The following is a 19,335-nucleotide window of genomic DNA, read 5'->3' on the forward strand; positions in this document are numbered from 1 at the left end:
GATGGGAGAAAAGGAAGGTATTTAAGATCAAATAACAGATACAAAGACTTTCTCACAGGTCTTATCAGATTATTATTGGGAGTGACTCTCATTCCATTAATCAGACGTTGTGTCTGTGTTGTCTGTGTGGAGCTAATCAACTCCAGCAGGGGGTGTGTGGACCGTGGTGATTGGGACTAATCAGAGCTCACCATCATCAGGGTGGGATTCAGTTTGACCAGCTGCTGATGGGGTCTTCTCTTATCAGCCTCCAAATTCCAGGATGGGTCATGGTACTAATTGATAAAGGGAGCTCATAATAACATTCCTTCTCTGTGTCTCAGGGAAACCTCTGGGCCGTGGGGCCTTTGGTAAGGTGATGCAGGCGTCTGCATTTGGTATCGACAACACCACAAGCTGCAGGACCGTGGCTGTTAAGATGCTCAAAGGTGATGCTCCTTTCTTTAGAGTTCTGTGGAAATTAGATCATAGTTCTGTCATGAAACATGCCTGACTTTTTTCATTCTTCTGCCTTTTGTCCACCAGAGGGAGCCACAGCCAGCGAGCACAAAGCGCTCATGACAGAACTAAAGATCCTCAACCACATTGGGCATCATCTGAATGTAGTCAACCTACTAGGAGCTTGCACCAAGCCAGGAGGTATGTGGGTCCTAACATAGATGGTTTTAGATCAGTGATACTCAACGCGTGGCTCTTGAGCCACACCTGGCTCTTTCATGTCTTAATTTGAAATATTATTCTCCAGAAGACCATAAAAAGGGAAACTTTGACCTCAAAAATTGCCCATTACAAGTCACATTAAGGAGGAAGATCCAGAGATCAGCTGATCCATCCTGGAAATAAAACCAAACGGTGAATAGTTGGATTATTCTGTAATTAAATGGGATACAATAGGCCACATGATAAACTTTATAGTGTTAGACGAAAGGATGTTGCTAATAATGAGCATATATTTTTTTATTTATGCAAGTTCCACCTGATCTAATGATGTGTTAAAATATCAGTTTGAGCTATGAGATGCTTTCCAAAGAGCTGATGAATAATGGTTGACTATCTGGGTATTTAAATCTCACACAATCGAGTGTCTCTTTAGATTTCCTTTTAGTGAAAATCTTTTACCACAAACTGAACAGCTAAATGGTTTCTCCCCTGCGTGGACTCTGATGTGCTGTTTTGTTAGACACGTTCTCTACAAAATGAGGAACTAAATGGTTTCTTTCCTGTGTTATTTTTTTTTTTCTTTTGTTTTTCTGCCCTTTTTTCTTCTGTCCAAAGTTATGAGCACATTTAGAGGAGGTAACTGATGTACTTCCACTGTAAGAATTGTTATCACTTACAGCTGTGTCATTGTCTTGTAGTTGGATTAAACCTTCCTGAGGTCCATCACTATCCCCCCAATCAGCACTGTCACCAGTCTCAGATCCATAAAGCTGTGAGGTCTTGTCAGGAGTAACTGGCTGTAAATGAGACTCTGGATTAAAGTCTCTGTCTGCTTCTGATTCTCTATAGTCCTCTCCTTCTGTCTCTCTCTTCTCTTCACTTTGGTGGTCATCAAACTGAGAGGATTGAGGTTTCTCTCCATCCTCTTCTTCACTCTTCACAGAAAAAGAATTGAATGTGCACGTTTGGTATCAGGCTCCTCTGCTCCTTCAAGCTGAGCTCTCTCCTGACTGATCTACAGTTCCTCTTGTTCCTCTTTAATGTGTGCTGGTTCTGGTGACTCCTCCTGGTTCAGACTGGAGCTCCTTTTCTGCTGCCTATGGAGAAACTCTTCTTTTGTCACAATCAGCTGCTGGACATCTGTGGAGAAAAAACAACACACAGCTTTCTAAATATAGTAACTGTAACAGTAAACCAGTAATATCTCTGCGTTCTGCATAGTAGAGATGTGTAGTACATTTTGTAAATGAGTGGATGTTTGGAAGTCATTTCAAAGTAATAACTTTTTTTCCTTGCATTTTAGAAATCAGAACAGGGGCTTGGATGTGAGGAATATAAAACTCTCCTTGCAGACCCATTTCTGAGTTTCTTCAAAACTCAATAACATATCCTTGATATTTCATTGATGATGTAGCTGGTTTTAGAGACAGGGATTCCACCACACAGAAATAAGATCCTCTCATCAAAAACATGAGTATTACAGTTATAACTTAATAGGAAACACATCTATAGCCATGAAGAAAATCTTCATCACAAAAAGCTCCTTCTTTATTACAAGACAAAGGTGACATCTGTTAAGGTGTCAAACCTTCCATTGCTCATCATTACATATTTCATTAATATGGGCTGGACACTGTACATGGCTCTGAATAGACCTATGATGAAGCGTCAGTGAGATCATTGACCTCAGTCACATTCACATCACATGACTGATGCACCAACAGCCTTAACCCCCTGAGACTTGAGCCTTTGTTTGGAGTACATTCTAGGTTTCTTGCTCTTGTTTGGGATCAGTAAAACCTGATAAGTCAGAAACCTAACCCTTGTCTTTGAACAGGAAATAGTTTTCACCAAAATGGTGTCTGCATATGACGACAACAGGCTTATCTTACTGTACAATGCATAAAATATGGATTTCTTTATTCTTTTTCATTTACATTTTTATACATCTTGAGTGTGTTTTGGCCAGTTGGTAGGGGGGCATTCAGCCAGTAAGAAATGCTGTCAGTCATGAAGAGACATAGTCTAGTCCCTTTTCTTGTAATGGACCACAAGAACTTGTTAATGCCAGGTATGAACACAGTTTCCACTAAAAGTTAAAGAGGTCTTGGAAAATTATCTTTAAAATAATTAGAGATTCCCAAAACATTAAAAATCCCCTAAATTCCTTTGCATTTTTATAACATTTAATTTTTTGGGGGGGGGGGGGGGGTGAAAGTCAAATAATCTCTTTAAAATACCCCCAAATGCCTTTAGATATTTTAGGAAATGTCACATGGTATCAGGCAAACACATTTTTTGTCCATTCATACACAAATTTGATGATTTATGGCACAAGAACTACCTCTATTCTATCAACATGCCGCACACTCATTTTTATCATAAGACATTTTATCAGGTGTGCTGATCTGATTCAGAGCAGTTGAATTCTTAAAAGGTTTTTTTTTTTACAGGATCTGCAGAAACCCTGAGGGTAGAGCACTCAAAATGTGGGGTAGGGGTCAAAGTTAGAAATGGGACTGAGCCAAAGTTTCCCCATTCTATCCAGAATATGCAGCTGCACTGCAACTGAATCAAAATATTTACCTGTTAACTGAACATTTTCTTGCTTTTCTTATTAAGGAAAAATCATATTTTGCTTTACAACCCCCTCAGAAAAAATACCTACTAAGTACTCAGTATTTAGTAAACTTTAATAAACTTTAACTTACTTTTCACTTGAGCAGATTTATAAAGCACTAAATATGTTCCTACTTGAGGCATTTTTTCTAACTCCTCTTTTACCTGAGTACAATTTTCTTGTCCACTTTCCACCTTTGCAACCAAACCCAGTATGCCCAACTCATGACATGTTTTCACTGTTTACTAGATGTTGTGAAGACTCTCATTTTAAACCACTTTTAACGTCTTTTCAACTTAGGTAAAGATAGAGAGATATTCACAGATTTGGGCTTTCCGCTTTAATAACTCAGTAGTGGATCATCACATTTACAAAACTTACATCATGTCGTGTCACTAAAATGTATAATATTGGAGTTATTAAAGTATATATTAAAAATCATAAAATTACATTAAAAACTTAATTTTAAAAACGCATCTTGTAGTATAAAGTAGAAGAGATGATTGTTGTTTGGTGTCAGTTTAAAGTCACTACAATGTACATTATCAGAGTTACTGACTATTTTTCATTCCCATATAGTAATTTGTGGACGGTCCCTTCGCCTCCGATCCACCGCCGGTCCATAGAGACCAATTTAATCTTTCAAGCCCCAAAGAAGTTTCGTTTTGATAAAAATCGTGTTGGAGCTCGCAGTCCACTGTAGTGATTGAAAAGAGGTGTAAGTTTTGTAAATGTGATGATCTTCTACTGAGTTATTAAAGTGAAAAGTCCGAATCTGTGAATATTTTTCTGTCTTTACATAAGTGTCTTACTAACGGTTTTAACGGTTAGCATGTTCTACCTTCTGGAAACGTCTAATGTCAGCGCACCGAGAAATACAATTAAACTGGCACTTTAAACGCGTCTACACCCTTCATCTCTTTCAGTGATCACCATCATAAATGTTTTCACTAAACATCACATTTATTGAATGATTGGTGTTTCTGTTTAAGGAGTGACCGAGTTACCGGTGACGTTCTGATGAAGTCGTCCTGACTGTCACGGTTACAACTGGCGCTACTAAAGTTGCTAGCTAAAGCTAGCTAGCTAACACCAGTTAGCTTAACAGAGTCACTACTCTCATACCAAACAACAGATACAGCTGATTAATAATATTTAATCCATAATAAAGAGAACAAACCTGCTCTGTGTAACTGGACTTCGGGGTTAAAAACAGCGTCCAGTAGTTTTTTTTGTCGCTGGTTCTCCGCTTTCAAACAAGAAATTTCCTCCTCATAGTCTGCTAGCTGTCTTACAAACACCTCCAAAATGTCTTTGTTAAGCACAGTTAGACTGGATTGAACCAAACTCCTCACTGTTTGGATCCCCGACATCTTCACAACTTTTCTCGGCAGATTTTCCTCCAGGGTCCGTTATCCGTTAGAGCCGTTAGCTCTGCGGTTCGCATCCGTGACGCCATCATATAATTTTATCCGTGAAAACAGAGATAGGAACAAAGCTACATGACAAACAGGAGCTCACACTCTGAGAGATAAACTCACATGTAGTGAGTTTGGATCCGAGGATGTTTGCTGACCAAATAATAAATTTATCAATAGATCAATACACTTTTGTGTAATTTTATTCTTTCATGATTATTAGTATCATCACAATCATTGTTACATTTGTTTTTCTTATTTTATTAACAAATTTGATTTTCGATTTGGGTTATAGTGATTTTATTCATCTCTGGTTATGATCATCTTCTCTTTTTATGTCCAGCTCTATGGGCTTTTTACTATTTGGGAGCTTTTTTGTAAGTACTTTATAATTTTCCAACTTGTACAAAAAATAAAAAAATCAGAGAAAACCAACAGGGTGTCAGGCATTACAGGTACATCTCAAATAATTAGAATATCATGAAAAAGTTCAATGTTTTTTGTCACTCATTTCAGAAAGTAAACATAGTACATAGACTCATTACACATAGAGTGAAATATTTCAAGCCTTTATTTCTTGAAATGTTGATGATTATGGCTTACAGAAATGAAAACCAAAAATTCAGTGTCTCAGAAAATTAGAATATTGTGAAAAAGTTCAATATTGAAAAGTCATGGTGTCACACCCTAACCAGCTAATGAACTCCAAACACCTGCAAAGGTTTTCTGAGCCTTTAAATGGTCTCTCAGTCTGGGTCAGTAGGCTACACACTGATGGGGAAGACTGCAGACTTGACAGATGTCCAGAAGACAGTCATTGACACCCTCCACTAGGAGGGTAAGCCACAAAAGGTCATTGTTAAAGAAGCTGGCTGTTCACAGAGTGCTGTATCCAAGCATATTCATAGAGAGTTGAGTGGAAGGAAAATGTGTGGTAGGAAAAGGTGCCCCAGCATAAGATAAGGGATAACCGCAGCCTTGAAAGGACTGTCAGGCAAAATCCATTCAAGGGATCTTCACAAGGTGTGGACTGAGGCTAGAGTCAGCGTATCAAGAGCCACTATGCACAGACCAATCTTAGACATGGTCTACAAATGTGGCGTTCCTCGTGTCAAGCCACTCCTGAACCAGAGACGATATCAGAAGCTTCTTACCTGGACTGTGAAGAAAAACAACTGGACTGTTGCTCAGTGGTCCAAAGTCCTCTTTTCAGATGAAAGTACATTTTGCATGTCATTTGGAAATCAAGGTCCCAAGGTTTCTTATATAAATGTGTAATATATCCCATGCAATGATCTAAGAAACAGTCAAACTTCTGCTGACATCACTACGCCCCTGAGTGCATCTGCTGTAAAGCATCAAACAGCTAATGATGTATTTAGTTTTTTCTTGATTGCAGAGTTGTTTCAGTTAAAATATAATTATTTTCAGGAAAATCATGTTTGTGAATTGGATAGGAAAAAAATTCCATCATCTATCCATTATCTATAACAGTAGTCCTGAATACTGCATAGTAAAAACTAATACTTTTTCAAATCCCACAATCCCACTCATGCCATACCATCCTAAAAATGCTCCCCTTCTTTACAGTTAGTTTAATCCAAAAGAAGTGACTGGGCTAGCAAGTGCAAGCAAACTCAGGTTATACATTGCCTATAAAAAGTATTAACCCCCTTGGATGATTTTATAAAGCAACCATGGTCATTATGATTTGTCTTTTTGGACCAAAAAAATATTTCAAAAAACCTCCTTAATGTCGATGTGAATACAGATTTCTACAAGTTAATGTTTAATGAATACAAATATGTAATAAAAAAAATAAATGACTGTATAAATATTTACCCCCTTTAAAGTGACTGACCTAATTCAATTCACATTAGTGAAACGGGGATCAGCTGAGTGCGGTAAATGTGCCTCAAGTGATTGTAGTATGAAGACAACTGTGTCTGGAAGATCCAGTCACTGGTTAATCAGTATTCCTGGCAACCATTACACCATGAAGACAAAAGAACACTCCACGCAACTCAGAGAAAGTCAGGGAATGGATACAAATAATTCCAAGGCTCTGAACACCCCCGCAGTTCTGTTAAATCCACTATAAAGAAATGAAAGCAGAATAGCACATGAGTAAATCTGCCAGGCCGTCCTCACAAACTGAGTGACCGTGCAAGAAAGAGACTAGTGAGAGAGGCCACCATCACACCTATGACTACTCTGAAGGAGTTTCAAACTTCAGCAGCTGTTTCCTGAGGTCTTCACCGGTCAAAACTTTATTGGAGAGTGGTTCAGAGAAAGCCACTGTTGAAGAAAACTCAGATTAAATCTCAACTTGAGTTTGTCAAAAGTCGTGTCGGAGACTCCTTCAGTCTGATGAAACCAAAATGGTGCTTTTTGGCCATCAGACAAGACACTCTGTTTGGGAGACAAAAACTACTGCACACTACCACCATCCCCACCAGGAAGCATGGTGGTGGCAGCATCATGCTGTTGGGATGCTTTCCGGCAGCCGGCCCTGGAAGTCTTGTAAAGGTAAAGGGTAAAATGAATGTGGCAAAATATAGGAAATCCTGGAGGACTATCTTTTAGTCTGCAAGAAACAATGGCTTGGGAGAAGATTTATTTTCCAGCAAGACGATGACCCGAAGCATAGACAACAAAGTGAATCTGGAGTGGCTGAGTCAAAGTCCAGACCTCAATCCAATAGAGCAGTGGTTCTCAACGTTGGGGTTGGGACCTCATTGGGGGTTGTGAAACACTAAGAGGGGGTCTCCAGATGCTTTGACAAAACTTCATATATTTTTCAAACTATTCTGTTGTCACTTTACACCAATTTTGCCAAATTTCGACCCAATTTTTATCACTTTTTCCCGCATATTTTTGCAAATTTTTTGCCACCCAAAAAACATTTTTGTCCATTTAAAACCCTTTCCACTGATTTTTTTTCTGCCTGTTTTTGCCACTACTAAACTAAATCTTACCATTTTCTACCTATTGTTGGCTCTGTTGACCCATTATTGCCATTATTAACCCCTCTTTACCACTTTTTATACCCATTCTAACTACATTTCACTTTATTATACGCCCTTTTTTGCCAGTTTAACCCATTTTAGCCCATTTCTGCCTCAGCTAACCCTTTTTTGCTGATTTATATCAATTTTTTATCCTAATTCACCAAATTTCCACCTATCTTTTTGCCACTTTGAAGCCATTTCAGCCACTTTTTATCCCCTTTTACCACTTTATATGCCAGTTTTTGCCACTTTAACCCATTTTTGCCATTTTTGGTGATTTTCTTTGGCACTTTATTTTTGATTTTTATACTTCTAACCCATTTTCTGCTTTTAAAGCCCAATTTCACCACCTTATCCACATTTTTTTGTCATAATTAACACATTTTAATTCCGTTTTTAAAAAAAAAGAGATTTTTATTTTTAAGAGGACTCCTTACCACACAGATGAATAAAAAGATATTAGTTTCTTTGATAAGAGTGGTTATTATTCAGGTTAAATATTAAATATGGTTATCACATCTTAATTTTACAGTGGACCATGATTTTGTTAGACCCCATTTTGGCTGGGCCCCAGAAAGCCCCCCCCCCCTTACGGACAGCCTTGTCTGCACATGGCTGCTCTGGAATGTGCATGGCTGTGTTTGACCACCTTCAGGTACAGTGGGGATCCCCGCTCTCTAGCACCTTTATTTTTGGGGTCTCGAGCTAAAAAGGTTGCAATAGAGGACACGTGGTTGGACTTGTTCACACCTGATCCCCTACAACACTGATCATCAGCTGGCGGCCCGGGGGCCACGTCAGGCCCCCCAAAGCTTCCTGTCCGGCCCCCGAAAGATCATTAAATTCAAAAAAGGAAGAAAAGAAGATTTTTTTAAGAGTATCCTTTTGCTTTAAATGTCTGCAGCTGTTAAATCAATCCCACAAACAATTAACATTGAAATAGTTTTAGAATGAATGACCATTTGATCTGTTTTTACAGAAATTTACTGTCCAAATTAGTTGATGTTTTAAAAATGATTAAGGTTAGAAGAAGTGTTGCAAAAATGGCAGAAAAAAAGTTGTGAAAAGAGGTTAAAATGTGTCAAAATGGTAAAGGAGGAAAAAAGGGGCAAAAGGTATGAAAAATTGGTTACAAATAACAAAAAATAGTGCAAGAAAGTAAAGAAAAGGGGTTAAAAAGTGGCAAAAATGGATAAAAGAGTGGCACAAAGGGGATAAAACATGCAGGAAATGTGGTTTAAAAGGGGTTGAAATTATGCAAAAATTGGTTAAAGAGGCAAAAAGTATCAAAAAGGGATTAAAATTGTCAAAATGGGATAATATTAGTGCTAAATGACAATTAGGGAGGGCCCATTCTTTGGGATTTTCAGGGGTCCGGCCAATCCTGTTGTCAGGCCTGTCTCCTTGTGTCCTGCTGCACTCTAGATAATAGGGATAGATCTCACTGGTAATGACTAAATATGTCCTGTAGTTTAAAGGAAAATACAAATACTACTGCAATAATATTTCAGTCAGACCAAAATGTTCATTTAATTTTTGTGTATTTGAAAATCCGGCCCCCAGAGTTTCTGTTGAGACTAAATCTGGCCCTTGTGCAGATGTACCTGATGACCCCTGCCCTACAACCTGACAGAGCCTGAGCAGAAGAGTGGAGTAAAACTGCAGTGTAGTGAGATCTATCCAGACAGACTCAGTGCTGTGATTGCAGACACTAAATACTGACTTGAAGGTAGTGAATATTTATGCAGCCCCTTACTGTTTTCAGCTTTTTCTTTGACAATAAAGATGTTTTTTGTCAAAAAAAAGCTGGATTCTGTTGACCATGATCGATTGGTTTTATACCAATAAAGGGGTAGAACATCCAGAGGGGGGAAACTTTTTATAGAAACTGTACAGAACACTGACCTTACGTTCCCTTATTCAGTCCTTTGGTTTGCTGGTTTTGACTATATATAAGAAAAAAAAAAAAGTTAAATTTTCATAAATCTTAAGACTGCAAGGGGTCTGACAGTTTTTGACTGCTGTATCTTAGTCAACAGGTGGCCAAATACCAATTTAAAATGATGTTTTTAGGATAAAATGTACCAGAAAATCTCTGCCTTGCTAAATTGATGGCAGAAAAAAATACAAAATGGTGCAATAATGATAGTTGTAGGTTGTTAAAGTAGCAGGAAAAAAGATTTTTATTTACTTTGAAATTTAGGCCTGGTAACACTGTGTAGGAATCTTTTGCTACATGTAAAAATCCTGCATTCAAAACTTTGAGGCTCGTATAATTGCATTAGAATCTATTCCTAGAACTTCCTTGGGTGTTGAAAAGCATATAAAAACATAAAAGTCTCTCATGTAGAAAAGTATTTCTTCTTGAAGAGAAGAACAACATTTGATTTTTCAGTTGTGTTTATGCACGTTCATGTTTTTTGAACACGTGTGTGTTTTGTCTGTGCAGGACCACTGATGGTGATTGTCGAGTACTGCCGCTACGGAAATCTCTCCGCCTTCCTCAAGAGCAAGAGAGAGGTGTTTGTGAACAGCATGGTGAGATCAGCATCAGCAGTAATCTTTAAACACGATCAAAAATGGTGTCAGGAAAAAATGGCTGCATGGTTCACACATGCCTGTGGGCCCGCCTGCATGCAATTTCAAAATCATACACAGAAAAACTCACTTCTGCAATCTTGTTGAGGTAAAAAAGATATTATCTGTTCAGAGCAGGAGGTCTACTTCCTTAATTTATTCATAGTTGTAGGCACAGCTTAAAATTTGAGCCTCAAGGTCAGAGAAAAACAACATCAATAGTTCATCATAATTTAGGTTTTACTCTCTGGTCAAAAGTTAAAAATTCATTTCTGCTATTTCCAGGTGGCATGGGGAGATGATGGAGGTGAAGGTTGTGTCAACTGCGAACTAGACGCCCAAAACAACGAGGATAAGAGCAAAAAGCATGGTAACGCAGCAGCTAAATAAAGCTTGCTTATGTTAGAGCACAGTCAAACTTTCTATAACATTACCTCTCTTTCTTATAGAACCAGAGTGTTCTGCCAGCGCGCCTTTATTTCTGGAGGATCTCATCTCCTTCAGCTTCCAGGTGGCTCGAGGAATGGAGTTTCTGGCATCTCGTAAGGTCTGTGCTCGCCGTGTGCTTGTTTGAGTGATTGCTGTTAGACGTCTCGTGTATTCATTGTCTTTGTACCTCAGTGTATTCACAGAGACCTGGCAGCCAGGAACATTTTGCTTTCTGACAATAAAGTGGTGAAGATCTGTGACTTTGGTCTGGCTAGAGACATCTACAAAGACCCTGACTACGTACGCAAGGGAGATGTGAGTGTTGTTATTCCATTTCAAGCATTTAACCAGTGGCCCAGATAAAAACAAAGCAACAGGAGGAGATGCTACAGATATTCTTAAAAAATGATTGTGCATTTAAAAAGACATAGTGGCTTTATTAGATTATCGTTGTCTGTTATATGCACGTCATTCAAAGAAATGCTCTAGGTTTCTACATTTCTGCAAAAAAATTGAGTTCAATTTCATTAGCCACACCCAGGCCCGTTTACTGCCAGGCCTGTTTAATTAAGAAAACACTTCAATAGACGCTGTCAGACAAAGTGAAGCAGACTACAAGATCTAAAAAAAAGCAGGGAACAATAGTGAACCTGGAGGAGTGGTCAGCCAACTAAAATTACTGTACCCTCCAATTTCCACACTGAGGAAGCCTACTGCAGAGCAAACCAGTCCCTCTCTAGTCTATCAGAGCAGTTCCAATGCCCACGCTCCAGTCTGTCAGCGGTGTATCCCTGGAGCGCCACTCCACTCTGCTTCATTTGAGGTACGTTGCAGGTCTATTTTCAGCACCAGCCGCTGCCAAACAGCACCAATTCCCGTAGAACAGAAAACTCCAAACAGGAAGTCACAAGCGTAGAATATCCAGTTCTTTCAAAAAACATCACAATGCACAGACTCACGATTGTAAATCATCACTTTTTCAACATTATCCTGCAGTGAGAGCAAAGGGTCACTAGGATGTCAGTGGGTCACAGAGCTACAGTGGTGCCATTGACATGGAAAAGTTAACTTTTGAGGACATTTAGCCAAAAAATCCACAGATCCTTTAAGCAAACATTAGCCTTTTAACTTCCTAATGTACTCACCCAATGGCAGAAGCAATAATATCATGGACTTATACTAGAATGGATGATAAATTTTCCCCAAAAGGTAAAATCGTCTGCTGTTGACATAGTATTCATGTGTAAACTCACAGTTCTCCAGTGATCTCTAGGCTGTGTGCCATGGTGCAGCACTCTAGTCACTCTACCAGTGAGCGAGGTAGGACCAGACCAGCAGCGCTTCGGTGCGTGGCGCAGTCATTGTTATGTGGAAATTGCAGGTTAGACTCATCAACAACCCATCCAGTAGGTCACAAAAGAATCCAGAACCACATCCAAAAACTGCAGGCCTCACTGGCCTCAGTTAAGGTCAGAGTTCATGACTCAACCATAATAAAGACACTGGGCAAAAATGGCATCATGGTAGAGTTCCAAGGCCAAAACCATTGCTGACAAAAAAGAACACAAAGGCTCGTCTCACATTTGCAGAGAAACATCCTGATGATCCCCAAGACTTTTGGTCAAATACTCTGAGTCAAATGTTCAATTTTTTAAAGGTGTGCAGCCCATTACATCTGATGTAAAAATAACACAGCATTTGATAAAAAGAACATCATGCCAACAGTCAAACATGGTGGTGGCAGTGTGACGATCTGGGGCTGCTTTGCTGCTTCAGGACCTGGACCACTTGCTGTGATTGAGTGACCCATGAATTCTGCTATCTACCAGAAAATCCTGAAGGAGAACGTCAGTTCATGAACTCAAGCTCAAGTGCTCTTGGGTTATGCAACAAGACAATTAACTGAAACATACCAGCAAGTCCACCTCTAAGGGTTTTAAAAGAATAAAGGTTTTGGAGTGGCTACATCAAAGTCTGGACTTAAATCTGAGATGTGTTAGTTGCAGTTGTTGCCCCCAAGCATTTAAGTGTGAAAAATATGCAATAAATAAGAAATCAGGAAGGGAACAAATACTTTTACATCACTGTATACCAGGTCTTGTTTTGCATCCTGTAGCCACTGCTCTGAAAATTCCTTTCACTCCTTTTTGTTTAGCAAGACTGACTAGTTTTGGCCTTCACTGGGGTCATCAACGGCCTCTGGATGACCCTGAAGAAGGCCGCAAAGCTCAGTTACATTGGTCTCATAAAGTTGTTTTTTTTCATCCTCCAAGCACCTTGAAAACTGGTGAAGTTGAAAACCTGCTTTGGTTCGACAGTGCTCCTTTTTTTTTGGAAATGTTTCTCCTCAACACTGTGATCTGATTGGCCGACAGGCTCGTCTCCCTCTGAAGTGGATGTCTCCTGAGTCAATCTTTGACAAAGTGTTCACCACTCAGAGCGACATTTGGTCCTTTGGCATCCTGCTGTGGGAGATCTTCTCTTTAGGTAAGAGCTCTCACTCTAAACTTTTATTAAACAGAAAGTGGAAAAAGTGGCAGATCTAATTTAAAAACCCTTATAACATCCTGATCAGACACACTGTGGTCATCTTTAAATACTGTAAATATTTGTCCAACAGGAGCTTCTCCGTACCCTGGTCTTCAGATCGATGAAGAGTTTTGCCACAGGTTGAAGGGAGGGGCGAGGATGAGAGCCCCTGAGTACAGCACACCTGAGATGTGAGTGGATGTTTTTCACAGTAAAGCAGCAGGACAAGCAGAGATTAGACTTTTAGCTTCATCGTCAGGATTTGCAGAATGACAAAAACCTAAAAAATGAAAACTGTATATTCGTGTTTGCAGATACAGCACGATGCTAGCCTGCTGGGAGGCAAACCCTTCAGATCGACCCACTTTCAGTGACCTGGTGGAGACCCTGGGAGACCTGCTGCAGGCAAGGGTTCAGCAGGTAAAGCTCATTAGAGATTGTCCTCCTCGTGCTTATCACTCATTTTTTACCCAAAACGACACAAACAGAGCCTGCTTTCAAATATCCCTGTTTGGTTCCTTATTTTTAACAGGATGGGAAGGATTACATTCCACTGGGATCTTTTACAACAGGGGACAACGGTCGCAGTATGACTATTAAAGAAAACCCTCTTGCAGTCACAAATCTGAGGTAAAGAAAAATGAGAAGGAAAGAAAACAATCCAGAGAGCAACTTCTAGGTGTGGATGTGAGAGTGAAGAGCATTTCTAACTAATGTTATGAATTGGAATCCATTTAGCTACATGAGGGGGATGGCCACTCTTCAGGTTTTTGAGGAACTGCCCTGCAAGGAGCCAGAGAGCCTTGACGTAAGAAAAATACCTTCACTTCCCTGCACTAGAACTCATCCTCAGCTTGTAAACACAGAGTCACTTTAGGTTAAACTAATGAATAAATACAAAATCAAGGGATTAGCAAATGTGATGTATCCTGAGATACTGTGCATCCTCTCTGCTTCAGGATGAACAGAGCGACAGCGGCATGGTCCTGCCGTCTGAGGAGCTGAAGCATCTGATGACAAATAACAGCACCAAGAACAGGAAACTCAGCAGGTGAAGACAGCTAGTCCCTGACCTTTAAACACTTCACTTGTTTCTAACACCTCTGACATCTCATCATCCGACTATCCTCTGCACAAAAACATTCAAACGTCAGATTATGACTCCTGTCCACTCAGTACACAAGAAAGGGGAAGATGATACTTTCAATTCCTATTTTCATAATGAAAAAATTTGATATTTGGATATGCATCCATATTTTTAACCCTAAAATCCATTGTGAGAGACACACTTTGTTATCTATATTTTCATCCAACAGTTGACTGTATCTAATCTACCTGTGTAACCAGTCCACTGGTATTAAATGCTAAATCCATGCTGTCATTACTGAATGCACTGTAGCCACTTCAAATGACCTGAGGCTGAAATTTGTCCCCATTTATTGTGTATTTCAATGAGTCATTTCACTGCACAAACATGTTCGGATACACAGCAGTAATACAGACTACAGTGCCGCCTTTTAACAGCTTTTCTCCCTCATTTGGTCATAATCTTGCGTTTATAGGTCACATATCATACTCCTTTTAAGACAAGTTTATATCAGTCTCAGAGGTCCCCGAAACATGCCTGTAAAGTTTGTTGCTGAAAAAACACCCCAGTATTGGATTTTTGTATGTCTAAAAACCCCTCAGTTTCAGCCCTGCTCAGAACGAGCTGTTTCTGTGTCTGTGGCTTTAAATGTTAATGAGCTGTCTGACTTCGCCCCCGAGGAAGTGGAGAGCTTGTCATGGCACAGAAGATAGCTGTGTCCAAAATCACTCCCTATTCACTAGATAGTGAATATGCCATTTTGTAGTGGTGTCCGAATTCACTATATAGTGCACTCATTCTTTCCCACAATGCACTTTGAAAGTAGTGAACATCCGATGCTCACATGATTACCATCATGCATAGCAGTTGCTGCTCTCAAACATGATGGACGAATGAGAGGTGCACAGAAACACATATAAAAACTAATACTTTTTAGTTGGTTTTAACCAGATCTGTAAGAAAATGTTAAGGGTTTAAAACGGAGTGACTGGGAATTACAAGACATGAGACCATCATCTTTATGCACAAATAAGTTACATTACACACAAAAATGTACACTATTTTGCCACTAAAGACACAAGCTTTTTTTTATCAATTAATATTTTTATTTTTGGGGGGAAAATACATCACATGTAGCATCAGTTTTCAGTGAAATTCTACCGTTAATTTCGATCCTCAGCCGTTGTCATCGAAATCTGCGAGCAGTTGTTGCTAAACGTTTTAATTGTCATTGCCCACAATAGAGTCCAAAATCATTTTTGTGTTTTGCAGTTGAGTCCACTATATAGTCCACTATATGCTGCTCACTATATAGTGGATAGGGAGCAAGGAATGAGTGAGTGGTTTCGGACACAGCCGATGTTTTTGCATGTCTCCCAAGCGGCTTTGGCATCAACTTTACATGAACCATTAACAATTTAAGGCAGCAGTGACCTGCACAAGAGTAGCACAACTGTCTACATCATTTGTTGCTCTGTTAGCCCATCATTAATGCAACAGATCGAACGTTCCTCCAGTCACCTGATTTTCTGAAAACTCCTGCTCTTCCCAAACGCTTTCTAAGGGAGCTTTCCCAGATGTGTGGGAAAATATATTCAGTCTAGGTTAGCTGTTTCCTGCTGACAAAGCTTAATGTTTTACACTCTACAGGTCCTTACGTTCTTTTTTTTTTTTTTTTTTTTTTTTTTTTAAGATTTGTTTTGGGGCATTTTGTGCCTTCATTTGATAGAGAAGGATAGTGGATAGATTTCGTAAACAGGGATGAGAGTGGGGAGAGACATGCGGTAAAGGGCCACAGGCTGGATTCAAACCCAGGCTGCCCCATTCATTGGCCGCACCTTAAACCACTCGACTATCTGCATGCCCCAGGGTCCTTCAATTCTCAACCCACAAACATTAGAGACAGCACAATTGCACGCCCTAAACACTAATCACTCTGCCAGAACGCACATTTCAGTCTGGCATATCAACAGACCTCCCTGCCCAGCTACATATGTCCCTCAGAGCTGTGTTAATTTTGTTAACTAAAACTGACTAAACCTATTCGTCGACGGCCTTTTTTTCCATGACAAAAACTAGACTAAGACTTACAAAAATAGATTTTTGATGACTAAAACTGACAAAAACTAAGTTTAGTTTTCACCAAGATGACTAAATCTAAACTAAAATATGATGTAGTTTTTGTCAGACATTCAAAATCCATGATATTTCTCCATTGTGGGTAAATCTGTCAGAAAAACAATGCATCTGTATCTATTCTGCCTCTCAGCTGTAGAAAGCAGGGACCCCAGGTTTGGCAGGGTGCAGAGAACACACAACCATGATTTGGTACCAGATTTAGGCAAGAAAATAAATGCTTGGACTAGAAGTAAAGACTAAAATGTGAGGACTTTTTATGGACTATAACTAGACTAACATGTTTTGAGTTTTCGTCGACATAAACTAAAGGGTAGAAATGACTAAAATGTGACTAAAACTAAAATGCATTTCATTTAAAGATGAAAATTAAAATTAAAAATAGCTGCCAAAATTAACACTGGCTTAGACCTTCTGTAGAATTCAACATAAATCATTTTACAACAAGAGCAAACAAGATTGCAAAATAATGATTTACTTGCTTTTCTGTTCAGGTTTCTTTCCTTTGCCAAGTGTCAGGACAACCAGGTGCGTTTTCTGTGCAAAGACATCAGAGGTCTCCGTGACGACGAGCCGTCCATCCTGCCATGTGATTGGGAATCTGACGAAGGCGGCTCCCCTCCTCCTGACTACAACTCTGCTTTTCTGTACCCCTCTCTCTAGTATCTGCTCTTGTCTTTGACAACATTGCACAGGGTATAAAAATACACATTCCTGCTCTTCATTTCTCGTCAATCAGAGCTTTTTCTGCTTTTACACTTTCTACCTCTACCTCGTTACGATATCTGCAGGTATTCTCTCTTTCACTTGTCTTCTTTACCCAAACGTACAAATTAACACTCTGGATTCAACTCCAAACATGGCTTTGCTTCTCTTCTGTTACATGTGCACTGAAGCTTTTTCAGTATGACAAAGTATTATCCTGCATCAACACACACCACACCTTATCAGAGCAGCCAAGCCTTACATGCTGAATAATGCTGTTTTCACTAACCTGCAAGTATTATTAGTTTTTGTATTGGTACCTCATGTGCTGAGCTTTGTAAAGAGAAACACTGCTGTATCAAACATTTGTTTCTCCTACATAGTGACTATATGCTGGAAGAAAACAGGTATTTACTCTGTTCTTAGACTGAATGTAGCTCTCTGTATTTATATGAATGCTGTAACATTTAAGACTGACATTTCTGTTCCTTAAATTAACATTGCCTGAATGCACATTTTCCCTTCACTGCTAGTTCATTTAGCATAGTCTTTCTTAAACTAGTAAGTCCAAACTGTTCTTGCCAAAACATGATCGAACAAAGAGATGGAGACATATTCTTAAAAATAAAAGCACATTATCGATTTGTTTCATTGACTTTTCCACATTAAATCAGCTTTATTTCCCACTTTTAGTTCCTGGCCCACAAGTTAAAGGTCACATATTTTACCCCTTTGAGACAAGTTTAATTTGGTCTTAGAGGCCCCCAAAACATGCCTGTAAGGTTTGTTGCTTAAAAAAAAAAACACTCCAGTATTGAAGTTTCTCTGTTTCCGCCCTGCTCAGAACAGGCTCCGCCCCTGATCACGCCCCTCTCAGGAAATGGATGTGTCTTAATGGATGTGGCTCTCCTGATCCTCCTCTCAGCTGGCAGCTGAGAGGAGGATCAGGAGAGGAGGGCGGACCTTTCCTCCAAGTTGGGAGGGCCAACCGAACCTGGGGGCGGGGCTAACTCCCCACATGACATCTTGAGGGGAAAATCTGAGAACGGCTTGTTTCAGCACACATTTTTAGAAAGGTGGAGAAAGAATGAGGGGGGGGGTGAATTAACAATTGTGACATAATAAAACAGACGTGCTCAGTAGCTATACTGCCATGTCAATGAAGTCCAGACATAATGACGAATAGTTATCGAGAGATGCTGCTTTCAGATCGTATCAGTGGACACTATTTAACATATTAAACCAACTGCTGCCTGCTATATCAGCATACAGTTAAATCAACACTGTACATTAACAAAGATATAACACTTAAACCTTAATAAAGCATATGTTTATTAGACTACTCTGGTTTAATTGTGGTGTACCTAACAAACTGGTGTTTGAAAGTTGGATTATGATATATGGCATGTATACATATTTCCTCATGTTTTATTGCAATTTTTTATTAACAAACTATTAATCATTTCAAAAAATCAGTTCATTCATGTTGTATTGTCTCCTGCTGGTTCTTTTGACAGAAATAAATGCTGATCAAAGTTTGAAATTCCCCATTTCTGATCAGAAATCATAAGAATAAATCAATAAAATGCTGGTATCCTTCTACATGTCTTTGTACATCTGGTGTTATCACCCACCTTTATGTTAAAGTTTTGTTTTCCATCCTGTTCATTGGTTTTTACCCCACCATAAGGGCTCAGTTACAGGAATGCTTTTTCATGACAAACATCTCTATGCTTATCAAATTAAGCTTCAAAATCATGAAAAATGAGGCAGTAAAATCTGCTCTAGGATGGTGTGGGCTGACGATTAAATGAGCTGAAGCAATATAGTGTACTTGCACAGCTTAGTGTTTTTAGATGTTAACAGCAAACTTTTTCTATCACGTGTAGTGTTTTAACACACAAACTTTGGATTTCATTCTATAAAGACTTTCATGGATAATTAGGGGTTGGGCTGACACACTCAGACAGATAGGCTAAGTATAGATAACAACTGTAAATGCAGCAGTTTAAGATTTTATTTAACTTTTCAAGGATCTGCAGGAACTCTGGCAGTTATTTGAGCCTGATAATACAATGCAGTGCAGATGAATGCTGTCAGAAGGAAGGGAAACAGGACAGTGTTTTTTATGTTTGAAGAAAATATTTCAAAAAATCTTTTAAT

At 39.2% G+C, this 19,335-nt stretch overlaps 1 protein-coding gene across 1 annotated transcript in view; it reads left to right on the forward strand.

The window, feature by feature from the left end:
• flt1 (fms related receptor tyrosine kinase 1) overlaps positions 1–18,161 on the forward strand; it is a 77,697-nt gene extending 59,536 nt beyond the window's left edge. Inside the window, exons 18-30 of the mRNA XM_041813976.1 lie at positions 324–428; positions 526–639; positions 10,159–10,247; positions 10,572–10,656; positions 10,736–10,833; positions 10,908–11,030; positions 13,091–13,202; positions 13,336–13,435; positions 13,559–13,664; positions 13,777–13,874; positions 13,983–14,052; positions 14,204–14,295; positions 16,962–18,161. Of these exons, the coding sequence (XP_041669910.1) occupies positions 324–428; positions 526–639; positions 10,159–10,247; positions 10,572–10,656; positions 10,736–10,833; positions 10,908–11,030; positions 13,091–13,202; positions 13,336–13,435; positions 13,559–13,664; positions 13,777–13,874; positions 13,983–14,052; positions 14,204–14,295; positions 16,962–17,130 (1,361 nt within the window). The 3' untranslated portion in view covers positions 17,131–18,161. The remainder of the gene's footprint in view (positions 1–323; positions 429–525; positions 640–10,158; positions 10,248–10,571; positions 10,657–10,735; positions 10,834–10,907; positions 11,031–13,090; positions 13,203–13,335; positions 13,436–13,558; positions 13,665–13,776; positions 13,875–13,982; positions 14,053–14,203; positions 14,296–16,961) is intronic.
• Positions 18,162–19,335: the final 1,174 nt, after the last annotated feature.

The sequence above is a fragment of the Cheilinus undulatus genome, linkage group 19, assembly GCF_018320785.1.
Source record: "Cheilinus undulatus linkage group 19, ASM1832078v1, whole genome shotgun sequence".
NCBI lineage: Eukaryota > Metazoa > Chordata > Actinopteri > Labriformes > Labridae > Cheilinus > Cheilinus undulatus.